Genomic DNA, 13,517 nt, shown 5'->3' on the forward strand with positions numbered 1-13,517 from the left:
GTTAATCTTTCCCTCATACCTGACTAGTCTCCCAGTCCCTGCCACTGAAAAACATCCCCACAATATGATGCTGTCACCACCATGCTTCACTGTAGGGATGGTGCCAGGTTTCCTACCGACATGATGCTTGACATTCAGGCCAAAATTCAATCTTGGTTTCATCCGACCAGAGAATCTTGTTTCTCATGGTCTAAGAGTCCTTTAGGTGCCTTTTGGCAAGGCTGTCATGTGCCTTTTACTGAGGTGTGGCTTCCGTCTGGCCACTCTACCATAAATGCCTGATTGATGGAGTAATGCAGAGATGGTTGTCCTTCTGGAAGGTTGTCCCATCTCGACAGAGGAACTCTGGAGCTCTGTCAGAGTGACCATTGGGTTCTTGGTCACCTCCCTGACCAAGGCCCTCCTCCCCAGACTGTTCAGTTTGGCCGGGCGGCCAGCTCTAGGAAGAGTCTTGGTGGTTCCAAACTTCTTCCGTTTGAGAATGATGGAGGCCACTGTGTTCTTGGGGACCTTCAATGCTGCAGATTTTTTTGGTACCCTTCCCCAGATCTGTGCCTCGACAAAATCCTGTCTCGGAGCTCTACGGACAATTCCTTTGAACTCATGGCTTGGTTTTTGCTCTGACATGCATTGTCAACTGTGGGACCTTATATAGACAGGTGTGTGTTCCTTTCCAAATCATGTCCAATAAATAGAATTTAACACATGTGGACTCCAATCAAGTTGTAGAAATATCTCAAGGATGAACAATAGAAACAGGATGCACCTGAGTTCAATTTCGAGTCTCATTGCAAATGGTCTGAAAACTTATGTAAATAAGGTATTTTTCATGTATTTTTTGTAAATTTGTAACAATTTCTAGTTACCTGTTTTCACTTTGACATTATTGGGTATTGTGTGTCGATTTTTTAAATACATTACAGAAAAAGGCTGTAATGTAACAACATTTGGAAAAACGTAAGGGGTCCGAATACTTTCCGAATGCACTGTATGGTGACTATTACCTTAGCCAATGTAGCGACAACAAATAAGGTGGCGTGGAGCAGTTATGATATGAAGGTTTGGCTTGGAAAGTTGTTTTTGCCTGGTCACAGACTGGTGATGTGTTGTGCACTGAAGTCCACAAGCAAAGGGAAAAGGTGAGAGGAGGAGAGCGCATAGATGCAAGAAAGAAGCAAATTGATTATGCTGTTTGTGTGTGGCTGATATGAAGTTAACTATGTTTGTGTGTGATCAGGGGTGTATTCCAGTGGAGACTGCTGAGGGGAGGATGGCTCATAATAATGGCTGGATTGGAGTCAATGGAGTGGTTTTAACCACATGGAAACCACATGTTTGATACCATTCCATTGACTGCATTCCAGACATTATTATGAGCTGTCTGTCTTCCCCTCAGCAGCCTCCATTGGTGTATTCATTCCTCTGATTCTGTTGAAAAACGTTTCTTAAACGGAAGCAAATGGAATGAAACAGGGATAAACATACCTGCATTTCTCCAATAGAATCTCTTGTTTGCAACTGTTGGACTAATGAGTACACCCCAGATCAGCTAGATGCAGGCGAGAGTGTGCAAGGCGGTATTGAATGTGTCACTCACTGTCTGTCACCTTGATTGCTCAAATGTAGGGATGGTGGAGTTAAAACAAAAATTAGTAGGGCAATATTTTCTTTTCTTAGAAGTACAGAATTGGGTAGGAGGGTAAATCCATTTGAATTCAAACACTTTTTGACAGCACCCCTTTTGATTTGAACGTACCCTTCCATACAAACACTACCGTTCAAAAGTGTTGGGTCATTTAGAAATGTCCTTGTTTTTTTTAAAAAGCAACATTTTTGTCCATTAAAATAATACAAAATTGTCAACAATGTCTACACCGTATTTCTGGTCAATTTGATGTTATTTTAATGGACAAAAAATGGCTTTTCTTTCAAAAACATGGACATTTCTAAGTGACCCCAAACTTTTGAATGGTAATGTCTTTGCCCATCGCCAAAACATTCATGAGATAAAGATGCTCAAAGTTGACCTATTTTGCATGCCATACCATCAGACATCCAAGTCTGTCTTCATCACTCTAGGAAAGATAAATGGTTGAGATAGATATAATTTCAAAGCTTACAAATAGTCTTGTCAGACTGTTTCATAATTTCTTTAAAAAAACGTTTTTTAATAGATAATAAACAAAAGTGTGCAGTAAAACTTACACTCACAAAGGTTTCAAAAGACTAGAGACGTTTCAAATGTTATATTACTGTCTATACAGTATAGTTGTGTAACATTGTGCAAATATTTGAAGTACAAAAGGGAAAATAAATAGACAGATGAATATAGTTTGTATTTACAGTGGTGTTTGTGCTTCACTGGTTGCCCTTTTCTTGAGGTAACAGGTCACAAATATTGCTGTTGGGATGGCATATTGTGATATTTCATTGTGATAAATCCACATGTGGATTTACTCTGGAGGGTTTAGTTTTTCTTAATATTTGTTTCTTTATACATTTAGTCTGTAAGCTGTGATAGACTACACACTCCAGTACAGTAGGTAGCGACATGCACCTCTAACGTTTGTTTACGGACCACCGTAATGCATGGAAGAAGAAAACTTAGTTTTTTTTGTTGTTGACATAATTGCAAAAGGTATGGCCATGTGTCAAGTGTGTGCCGAAAGAATGTTGCTGAAGAATCTGAGGATGTACGGTGTTGCAATTGTGCTGGAAATCACGTTCCCAATTCCCCAGAGTTTGTAGTGGCAAGGGTCAGGGCTGTACAGCAGGTCTCCTACACAGAGGCATGTGAAATAGATGAAGGAGCGAGTGGAGCTGAAGATATGGAGGTGGATTCCCCGCAGCTTGTGGAAATTCAGTGTCGTTTAACAGTTGAGGGAAAATGATATGCTGATCTTGAATAAGGTAGCTTTTGTGGAGTTTATTGCGCATGTGATTAATAAAACTTCACAAACAAACAAGAAGTCCAAGGAACTGGCCATACCTGTATCTGCGGCTGAAAGGTTTTTGGGTCTCCAGGACTTCACACCCAAAACATTTCAAGGAATTCCGTCCGAAGACACTCTTCTTTCTCAGGCCCCAGATCATGTAGTGATTGGAGTTGACATTTGAATCGGACTAAAGAAGAACTATTTGGTTTTTGTTTCTTTGTCTTTGGGAACAATTAGTGTGTTGCCCGTGGGTGGCGGCATGCACCTCTAACATATGGTTGCGGACCGCAATAATAACATAGAAGAAGAAAGATATTTCTTTCTGGTAAGGGAAAAAAAGATGACAAACACTGATGCGGATTTTGAATGTAATGGCGGTGGAATTAAGGAAAATGTGACTATTGTCCAAAAGAATGGAAAATAAAGCAAAGTAGCGTACAGTGCTGAGAGTATCCATTCTTATCTTGTTGGAGTACAGTTTGTTGATGAGGAGCAGCTGATCGGATTACCAATCTTGAAGAATCCATTTGAGAGATCCAAACTGGTGGAGAGAGTGCTGGGTAAAGTAAGGCTGTGAGAATCACGAGAAGTGGGCTTGTTTTGATTTCTTGTACTTCTGAGGATCAGAAGGAATGTGTGTTGCTTCTCACCTGATTTTGAGAAGTTTGACGTGTTGTGTGTGCCTCTTCGGAATAGGGCGCCCCTAGAGGGTAATATCTGGCATCTAACGGTAAGTCGATGTTGTCAAGATTAAGAATATTCCAGTACTGATTGTTGCATGTCGGATGAATTGTGTGGTAAATCAAGAGAAAATGAAGAGTCTATCTGTTCTTTAGATTTTTTTACATGGAGTCTTTCCCTACTCAGGTGCAGTTGGGGTATATAAACTACCGAGTCAGAGCATTTATCCCAAGGCCAATGCAGTGTGATCACTGTAAAGCTTTTTTTGTGTGTGTTTCAAGTGTCTGCAGAAGGGAGAAGCCGAGATGTCTAAGTAGTGGAAAAGGTTATATCATGTGTTTTAAAAGTGATGGCAATGTGACATGTTGCAATTGTGGTGGGAACCATGAATCCACCTCTTTGGAATGCCCGACAAGGGTGAAAGAGAATGAGGTGGCCAAAGTCAGGGCTGTACAGAGCATTTCATATGCAGCAGCTATTATAAAGGTTAAGGGTTCGAATGGTCTTCCCGAAGAGTCCATGGTGGTGGATAGGGCTGTGGCAGTCATGAAATTTCGTCAGCTGGTGATTGTCAAGGGTCAGGGTAAGGACCGTTCATGAACATAAACACATTTAGCATCTCCTGGCTTCCGCACATAGCCTACAAGCCACTGATGCAGACCTTTGAAACATCTATATTTTAAAAAGTCTAATAAATCCATGTAATACAGCCTACACCTTCACAATAAATCCATTATTTATTTTAGACAGGTCTAAAGAAACATGATATGAAGAAAATGTAGTCTATTTCAGAAGAACAGAATAGCATACTCTGAGTTGTCCTTATGTTAGGTCCTCATCTGGCTATGGCTATGGGCTACACTAGTTCATTTAGAGGACAAGATTTTTTTAGAATTCCGATAGCGGTATTACTATTTCATAGTATGAATAATACGATTGAACAAAGCTGAATAAAATACAAAGGATATTTTCTCCAAACGATTTGAGGGAGTGCGCACATGCTGCTATTCTGTGTTGAGCAGTTAACAAATAAACAGGTACTCCTATATGCTTCATTTGGAGTTATTAATGTAACTTTAGTTGTTCTACAAATGTTGAGCTGTATGTTTAGATTTTTAATCCATTGTAAGGTGCATGTTGTGACTCTAATGATGATTTGAAAAAGGTTGCATGAAAGGCATGAACTCTGCTTTGTTTTTTGCATAGGCTATACACCTTTCATCAGTCTCTCATTCACAATTTGACAAGCACTTGATAATGCCTTGAATTTCCCAGCGGCGTCCCCTTTGTGTGGCCGTAATGCCCCCTAAAAAAAATCTGTGCCTTTTACAGCCAGTGGCTGAATATAAAAATTATAATTCCCTTCTCACTGAGTGCTGCGTGCTCTGAAGCACATCTCACTCACATGGCTCTCCATCACATGATCAGGTGTTTCTCACAGGCTACAAGTGAAGACAGACACATCAGGAACGCAACTGCGTGTGTCCTTATCCAATTCTGAGGTGCATATTCAAGAATTTGGAAGAACTGTCCACATTTACTTTTCATCAGCCAACAAGACGAGTAGGCCTAACGAACAGCAAAAGTACTAGCCTATGTCAATCTACTATCTCCCATATTACAAAAGTTGACCAATTCTGTGCAAGAAATAAATATTCCAAACATAGTCAGGAACAGTTGTGGGATGCTATAGATCCCAAATTAATACAACCACTAGCATCAAAACAATGTTTTTATGCAATGAAGCTGACAACAGATCAGAACGTTTAGCTTAAAATGTTGATAAACTCTTCTTCGCATTATAAGTGCAGCAATGGGCACAGGGCAGTGTGAATGTTCCATTAGCAGGAAAACACCTTTATTAAAAGTGACTGCAAATGTGATTATGCATGTAATGCTTTTATTATAAAGGTGCATTTTTATGGAGGAAATGATCTTCCCCAAACTTGAAACTCACACGCTGCTTATGTATACCAGTTAGGCTCTACACCTGTAAAGCGGATTCATGTGTTTCATTTTAAGAAGTTTTTGGCCACTTTAGTTGTGATACAAACTTTATGAAAACATAGGTCTATGGGCTAGGCTACATGAGGTGTGTGACTATGATTAGAAAAAGTCGCAAAAAAAGGCATTGTTTCTTGCCTTACGCTGGGCATCATTCACAAGTGATAATACATCATTCAAAAGTGATAGGCTAGTATTGTCACCCAGCAGACGATTCTTGATTTAATCTCGTCTTTACATATGCTAAATAATATATGTGGGAAATTTGTTTTGATTTAGAATGGACCCTTCATGCACCTTCATGCATCATGCACCTGTCTCAAAACAGTGGCGGCGGAAAAAAATACATGTCATCTATGCACTTAAATAGTGAATGGAGGACACTTCCCGTGGTTGATTTTCATGTCAGCCAGGTAGGCTATACTCCTGTTGTGAAGAGAAGTAATGTGCTTAATATTAGGAAAGTTGAGAAATAAATATAGTAAGCCTAGCCTATAGAAAGATGATCTGATGATTTCTCAAGCAATTGCATAGCCTATATAAATGCTGCGCAACAATAGCTCATGGGCTCTCATGGAGTGTTTGATTAGATTTCCGATTACCTTTGCATTGATGTTTAGAGGGACAATAGAGTGCTGAGTACCAGGCAATTCACAAGTTTGGTAGGCTACTAATGACCATCAGCAGCATCAGAGCTTGGAGAAGCCTAATTACCTTGGCTAAACGGTCACATGGAATTTGGCTGCCTTCATGACTTGTGACTGCCGGTTTGGCAATAAGGTCACCGTAACAGCCCTAGTGGTAGATAGGCCTTCACTGCAGGCTGCAGGGGTTGCCTTTCACCAGCAAGACCCAGATATTTTACAGGTTAAGAAGGTGTACTTTGTGGTCTTTATAGCTATGGTGATGAATGGCACTGCCAAGGACAGTGCCACAGGAAGTCCGGGAAAATAGATATCATTGTGGAGTCGTTGGAGCGGTTCCTGGGACTGAAAGACTTCTCGTTGAAGGAATTGCATGGAGTATTGTCACGGGACGTACTAGCCCTTGATCATGACTTTCAGTTCCATTACATTACACATAAGAGTCATTGGATGAAGGTGTCTTCTGTAGGGGGGAGTTTTGTTAAGAGCTATTTGTGCTATTTATTACTATTTGTGCTAATTAGCTATCTGCATCTCCAAACACCTGTTTGTAAATGGAAGAAAGGGAAAGAGGGATACCTAGTCATTTGTACAACTGAATGCATTCATGTGTCTTCCCCATTTAACCCAACCCCTCTGAATCAGAGAGGTGCGGGGGGCTGCCATAATCGACATCCACGTCTTCGGCGCCCGGGGAACAGTGGGGTAACTGCCTTGCTCAGGGGCAGAATGACAGATTTTTACCTTGTCAGCAGAGACACAACAAATGTGTTTTCACTGTCTGACAAATACTGTTGGCTGCAACTGAGTTAAAACCGGTTATGTTTCTAGAACTATACCACAATTGAAAATCGAATCAGGTTTAATTGGAGTATTTGCCTGTTTTGGCTCCAAGAGCCAATTCACACTTTAAACAGAACAAGTAAGGTCCTTAAACTAAGGATTAACATTAGGCTCCTTTAGTCCAATATTGGGCAAGAGCCATATGCAAAGATTTGAAGGGAGGAAGAAGTGGGAGTTTTGTTTTTGTTTTTATTTGGGTGGATGAAGTTAGTTTTCCCCATCACATATGGATTTTCTTTAAAGAAAAATGTTTTAACCCTGTCCAGTTTGTAGTGGCTATACACTTTTTTTGGGGTGTAGTCCGCCATAAAACTCACAGAAGAAGAGAAATGAAAGGTTTCTTTCCGTAAAGTTCCCCACTGCAGATGCGTGTTGCATGTAGGCCTGCACCAAATGGACGTAGCCTCGTGTTTTTAAAAGTTTGTTTCTTATTCTTATTTTTTCCCTCCTGCATTGTAAATTCCCACTGGGACCTGGAACTCCACATCCTAAATGATGACTCTGTCCGTTTTTGTCTATCCTCCCCCGATTCAGAATATGTAATTTTCATAATCTTTGGAACGCTTTGTGTAAGAGCTATTGAAGATTGAAATCTGAAATCATTTAAAACTCATGTGGATTTCTCTCCATCCACCCGATTCAGAATATACTATGTTCATAGTAATGGCATGTTTGGTTCAATAGCTATTGACGAGAGAACTGAATATCCAATATAAAACCATTTTACCTCTATAATGGTTACACTTACGATGATGATGATTTTCAGGGTGTGTAATTTGCAAAATTCAAGGATATTGCAATTGCAAGAAAAGCAAGTATTCATACTAGTTTAAAGTATCTTCACTAGGATTGTAATGCTCTCATAACAACCGATAGATGGAGCCATTAAACTACATTACACACTAGCCAATCTGGGTGTTGAGAAGGCTGCATACTGAGGTGAACCAGGAGATGGGGAGCTACACTACTCGTTTCGCTCCGACATTCTTGCACTCATAATGTCCTGTATGTAATTCTGTGTGGACTTGTCAGTTTTCAGATGGTATCTAAACAGTTTCCTGTCAGAAAATACTTCGTTTCGGGTATGGGTGTTTATTTATGAGAGTACTCTAATAACTACTTTTTGTTGCACTGCCTTACTGAGAAGAGCGCGTGCTTTGAAGGTGCGTTGTATGCATTACATCTTACAATGAGAGGTGAGTTCATTATAATTAATTCCCCCCCGAACATATTTAATCAAAGTCGTCAACCCTGGTTAGTATAGGTTGTTTCTCAATTAATTAACTCTGCTAATTGTGTTTCTAGAGTGCATCGTGTGCGTATGGGCGTTTATCCTGCTGCTAAGGTTACCAACATGTGCAGGGGAAGAGATCAGAGACGCCTCTGCAAATGTTGGTAAGCGTATAATATCTTGTATTATCATAACCTATAGTATTATCATAACCTATAGTATTATCCAGGGGTGCCAAGTTTTCTAAGGGTGTCAAATTTTCCGTGGGTCCGGCCCAGGAAACAAAATCTGTTTTAAAGCGAATTTCCTGCAAATCTACATGTTTTCTCATGGTTTAGCCTTAAGCCATTTTTAAAACACTGGTCAGATGTATTAAGGTTTATTTTAAATATACACACTCAAAACTCGACGACTTGGTTTAAGTTACTTTCAGATGATTTGGCCATTGAATTTAGAGTATGCTAACTGTATATGATATTAATGGTTGGTGGCAGTGGCTAACCATAGTACGAATTGCAGTCGCTCCTTAATTTTAAGAAACCAACATGTAAATTAAAACTTTAGCTAATCCTGCCCTGAGTTACAGGTAACTGCCAAAATAAAGGAAACCCCAATGTAGTGTCTTAATTAGGCGTTGGGCCAACATGAGCCGCCAGAACAGCTTCAATGCGCCTTGGCATAGATTCCACAAGTGTCTGGAACTCTATTGGAGAAATTCAACACCATTCTTCCATGAGAAATTCCATCATTTGCTGTTCTGTTGATAGTGGTGGAAACCGCTGTTTTAGGTGGCTCCAGAATCTCCCATAAGTTTTCAATTGGGTTGAGATACGCGCACACACACCCAAAATGTTTTATTTATCACATTTGCCGAATACAACAGGTGTAAACTTGACAGTGAAATGTTTGCTTAATCCGAGCCCTTCCCAACGATGCAGAGTTAAAAAGTAAGAATAAAATGTTAACACTTGGAATAAAATACAAGAATGAAGCTATATACAGGAAGTACCAGTACCAGAGCAATGTGCAGGATTACAAAGCATTTGTGCATTCCAAAAGTATTCATACTTAATTGACTTAATCCACATTTTGTTGTAACAGCCTGAATTCAAAATGGATTAAGTATATTATTTTTCTCACCCATCTACACAAAATACCCTATAATGACAGTGTCAAATTCATTGAAAATGAAATACAGCAGCGGTCTAAGACACTGCATTTCAGTGCAAGAGGCATCACTACAATCCCTGGTTCGAATCCAGGCTGTATGGGAGTCCCATAGGGCGGCGCACAATCTGCCCGGCGTCGTCTGAGTTTGGCCGAAATAGGCAGTCATTGTAAATAAGAATTTGTTCTTAATCGACTTGCCTAGTTAAATAAAATGTAAAAGTCTAATTTACGTAGGTATTCACGCCTGAGTAAATACTTTGAAGAAGCACCTTTGGCGGCGATTACAGCTTTGAGCCATCTTGGTATGTCTATCAGTTTTGCACATCTGGATTTGGGTGAAGTTAGAGCGAACAGCAATCTTACAGTTACAGTTAAGTCATTTAGCAGACGCTCTTATCCAGAGCGACTTACAAATTGGTGAATTCACCTTCTGACATCCAGTGGAACAGCCACTTTACAATAGTGCATCTAAATCATTAAGGGGGGGGGTGAGAAGGATTACTTATCCTATCCTAGGTATTCCTTGAAGAGGTGGGGTTTCAGGTGTCTCCGGAAGGTGGTGATTGACTCCGCTGTCCTGGCGTCGTGAGGGAGTTTGTTCCACCATTGGGGGGCCAGAGCAGCGAACAGTTTTGACTGGGCTGAGCGGGAACTGTACTTCCTCAATGGTAGGGAGGCGAGCAGGCCAGAGGTGGATGAACGCAGTGCCCTTGCTTGGGTGTAGGGCCTGATCAGAGCCTGGAGGTACTGCGGTGCCGTTCCCCTCACAGCTCCGTAGGCAAGCACCATGGTCTTGTAGCGGATGCGAGCTTCAACTGGAAGCCAGTGGAGAGAGCGGAGGAGCGGGGTGACGTGAGAGAACTTGGGAAGGTTGAACACCAGACGGGCTGCGGCGTTCTGGATGAGTTGTAGGGGTTTAATGGCACAGGCAGGGAGCCCAGCCAACAGCGAGTTGCAGTAATCCAGACGGGAGATGACAAGTGCCTGGATTAGGACCTGCGCCGCTTCCTGTGTGAGGCAGGGTCGTACTCTGCGGATGTTGTAGAGCATGAACCTACAGGAACGGGCCACCGCCATGATGTTGGTTGAGAACGACAGGGTGTTGTCCAGGATCACGCCAAGGTTCTTAGCGCTCTGGGAGGAGGACACAATGGAGTTGTCAACCGTGATGGCGAGATCATGGAACGGGCAGTCCTTCCCCGGGAGGAAGAGCAGCTCCGTCTTGCCGAGGTTCAGCTTGAGGTGGTGATCCGTCATCCACACTGATATGTCTGCCAGACATGCAGAGATGCGATTCGCCACCTGGTCATCAGAAGGGGGAAAGGAGAAAATTAATTGTGTGTCGTCTGCATAGCAATGATAGGAGAGACCATGTGAGGTTATGACAGAGCCAAGTGACTTGGTGTATAGCGAGAATAGGAGAGGGCCTAGAACAGAGCCCTGGGGGACACCAGTGGTGAGAGCGCGTGGCGAGGAGACAGATTCTCGCCACGCCACCTGGTAGGAGCGACCTGTCAGGTAGGACGCAATCCAAGCGTGGGCCGCGCCGGAGATGCCCAACTCGGAGAGGGTGGAGAGGAGGATCTGATGGTTCACAGTATCGAAGGCAGCCGATAGGTCTAGAAGGATGAGAGCAGAGGAGAGAGAGTTAGCTTTAGCAGTGCGTAGCGCCTCCGTGATACAGAGAAGAGCAGTCTCAGTTGAATGACTAGTCTTGAAACCTGACTGATTTGGATCAAGAAGGTCATTCTGAGAGAGATAGCGGGAGAGCTGGCCAAGGACGGCACGTTCAAGAGTTTTGGAGAGAAAAGAAAGAAGGGATACTGGTCTGTAGTTGTTGACATCGGAGGGATCGAGTGTAGGTTTTTTCAGAAGGGGTGCAACTCTCGCTCTCTTGAAGACGGAAGGGACGTAGCCAGCGGTCAGGGATGAGTTGATGAGCGAGGTGAGGTAAGGGAGAAGGTCTCCGGAAATGGTCTGAGAGAGAGAGGAGGGGATAGGGTCAAGCGGGCAGGTTGTTGGGCGGCCGGCCGTCACAAGAAGCGAGATTTCATCTGGAGAGAGAGGGGAGAAAGAGGTCAGAGCACAGGGTAGGGCAGTGTGAGCAGAACCAGCGGTGTCGTTTGACTTAGCAAACGAGGATCGGATGTCGTCGACCTTCTTTTCAAAATGGTTGACGAAGTCATCTGCAGAGAGGGAGGAGGGGGGGGAGGGGGAGGAGGATTCAGGAGGGAGGAGAAGGTGGCAAAGAGCTTCCTAGGGTTAGAGGCAGATGCTTGGAATTTAGAGTGGTAGAAAGTGGCTTTAGCAGCAGAGACAGAGGAGGAAAATGTAGAGAGGAGGGAGTGAAAGGATGCCAGGTCCGCAGGGAGGCGAGTTTTCCTCCATTTCCGCTCGGCTGCCCGGAGCTCTGTTCTGTGAGCTCGCAATGAGTCATCGAGCCACGGAGCGGGAGGGGAGGACCGAGCCGGCCTGGAGGATAGGGGACATAGAGAGTCAAAGGATGCAGAAAGGGAAGAGAGGAGGGTTGAGGAGGCAGAATCAGGAGATAGGTTGGAGAAGGTATGAGCAGAGGGAAGAGATGATAGGATGGAAGAGGAGAGAGTAGCGGGGGAGAGAGAGCGAAGGTTGGGACGGCGCGATACCATCCGAGTAGGGGCAGTGTGGGAAGTGTTGGATGAGAGCGAGAGGGAAAAGGATACAAGGTGGTGGTCGGAGACTTGGAGGGGAGTTGCAATGAGGTTAGTGGAAGAACAGCATCTAGTAAAGATGAGGTCGAGCGTATTGCCTGCCTTGTGAGTAGGGGGGGAAGGTGAGAGGGTGAGGTCAAAAGAGGAGAGGAGTGGAAAGAAGGAGGCAGAGAGGAATGAGTCAAAGGTAGACGTGGGGAGGTTAAAGTCGCCCAGGACTGTGAGAGGTGAGCCGTCCTCAGGAAAGGAGCTTATCAAGGCATCAAGCTCATTGATGAACTCTCCGAGGGAACCTGGAGGGCGATAAATGATAAGGATGTTAAGCTTGAAAGGGCTGGTAACTGTGACAGCATGGAATTCAAAGGAGGCGATAGACAGATGGGTAAGGGGGAGAGAGAGAATGACCACTTGGGAGAGATGAGGATCCCGGTGCCACCACCCCGCTGACCAGAAGCTCTCGGGTGTGCGAGAACACGTGGGCGGACGAAGAGAGAGCAGTAGGAGTAGCAGTGTTATCTGTGGTGATCCATGTTTCCGTCAGTGCCAAGAAGTCGAGGGACTGGAGGGAGGCATAGGCTGAGATGAACTCTGCCTTGTTGGCCGCAGATCGGCAGTTCCAGAGGCTGCCGGAGACCTGGAACTCCACGTGGGTCGTGCGCGCTGGGACCACCAGATTAGGGTGGCCGCGGCCACGCGGTGTGGAGCGTTTGTATGGTCTGTGCAGAGAGGAGAGAACAGGGATAGATAGACACATAGTTGACAGGCTACAGAAGAGGCTATGCTAATGCAAAGGAGATTGGAATGACAAGTGGACTACACGTCTCGAATGTTCAGAAAGTTAAGCTTACGTAGCAAGAATCTTATTGACTAAAATGATTGAAATGATACAGTACTGCTGGAGTAGGCTAGCTGGTAGTGGCTGCGATGTTGACACTACACTAATCAAGTCGTTCCGTCGAGTGTAATAGTTTCTACAGTGCTGCTATTCGGGGGCTAGCTGGCTAGCTAGCAGGTTGATTGCTTTACGTTACCTTAAAAGAACGACAATAGCTGGCTAGCTAACCTAGAAAATCGCTCTAGGCTACACAATTGTCTTAGATACAAAGACGGCTATGTAGCTAGCTAGCTACGATCAAACAAATCAAACCGTTGTACTGTAATAGTTTCTACAGTGCTGCTATTCGGGGGCTAGCTGGCTAGCTACGTTAAAAGAACGACAATAGCTGGCCAGCTAACCTAGAAAATCGCTCTAGACTACACAATTGTCTTAGATACAAAGACGGCTATGTAGCTAGCTAGCTACGATCAAACAAATCAA

General features: G+C 43.5%; 1 protein-coding gene across 1 annotated transcript in view; it reads left to right on the forward strand.

The window, feature by feature from the left end:
- The first annotated feature begins 8,056 nt into the window (after positions 1-8,056).
- The window catches only part of LOC135539394 (prostaglandin G/H synthase 1-like), a 59,975-nt gene continuing 54,514 nt past the window's right edge, over positions 8,057-13,517 (forward strand). Inside the window, 2 exon segments of the mRNA XM_064965256.1 lie at positions 8,057-8,304; positions 8,414-8,503. Coding sequence (XP_064821328.1) covers positions 8,298-8,304; positions 8,414-8,503 — 97 coding nt within the window. The 5' untranslated portion in view covers positions 8,057-8,297.

This window comes from Oncorhynchus masou, chromosome 1, assembly GCF_036934945.1.
Source record: "Oncorhynchus masou masou isolate Uvic2021 chromosome 1, UVic_Omas_1.1, whole genome shotgun sequence".
Lineage (NCBI taxonomy): Eukaryota > Metazoa > Chordata > Actinopteri > Salmoniformes > Salmonidae > Oncorhynchus > Oncorhynchus masou.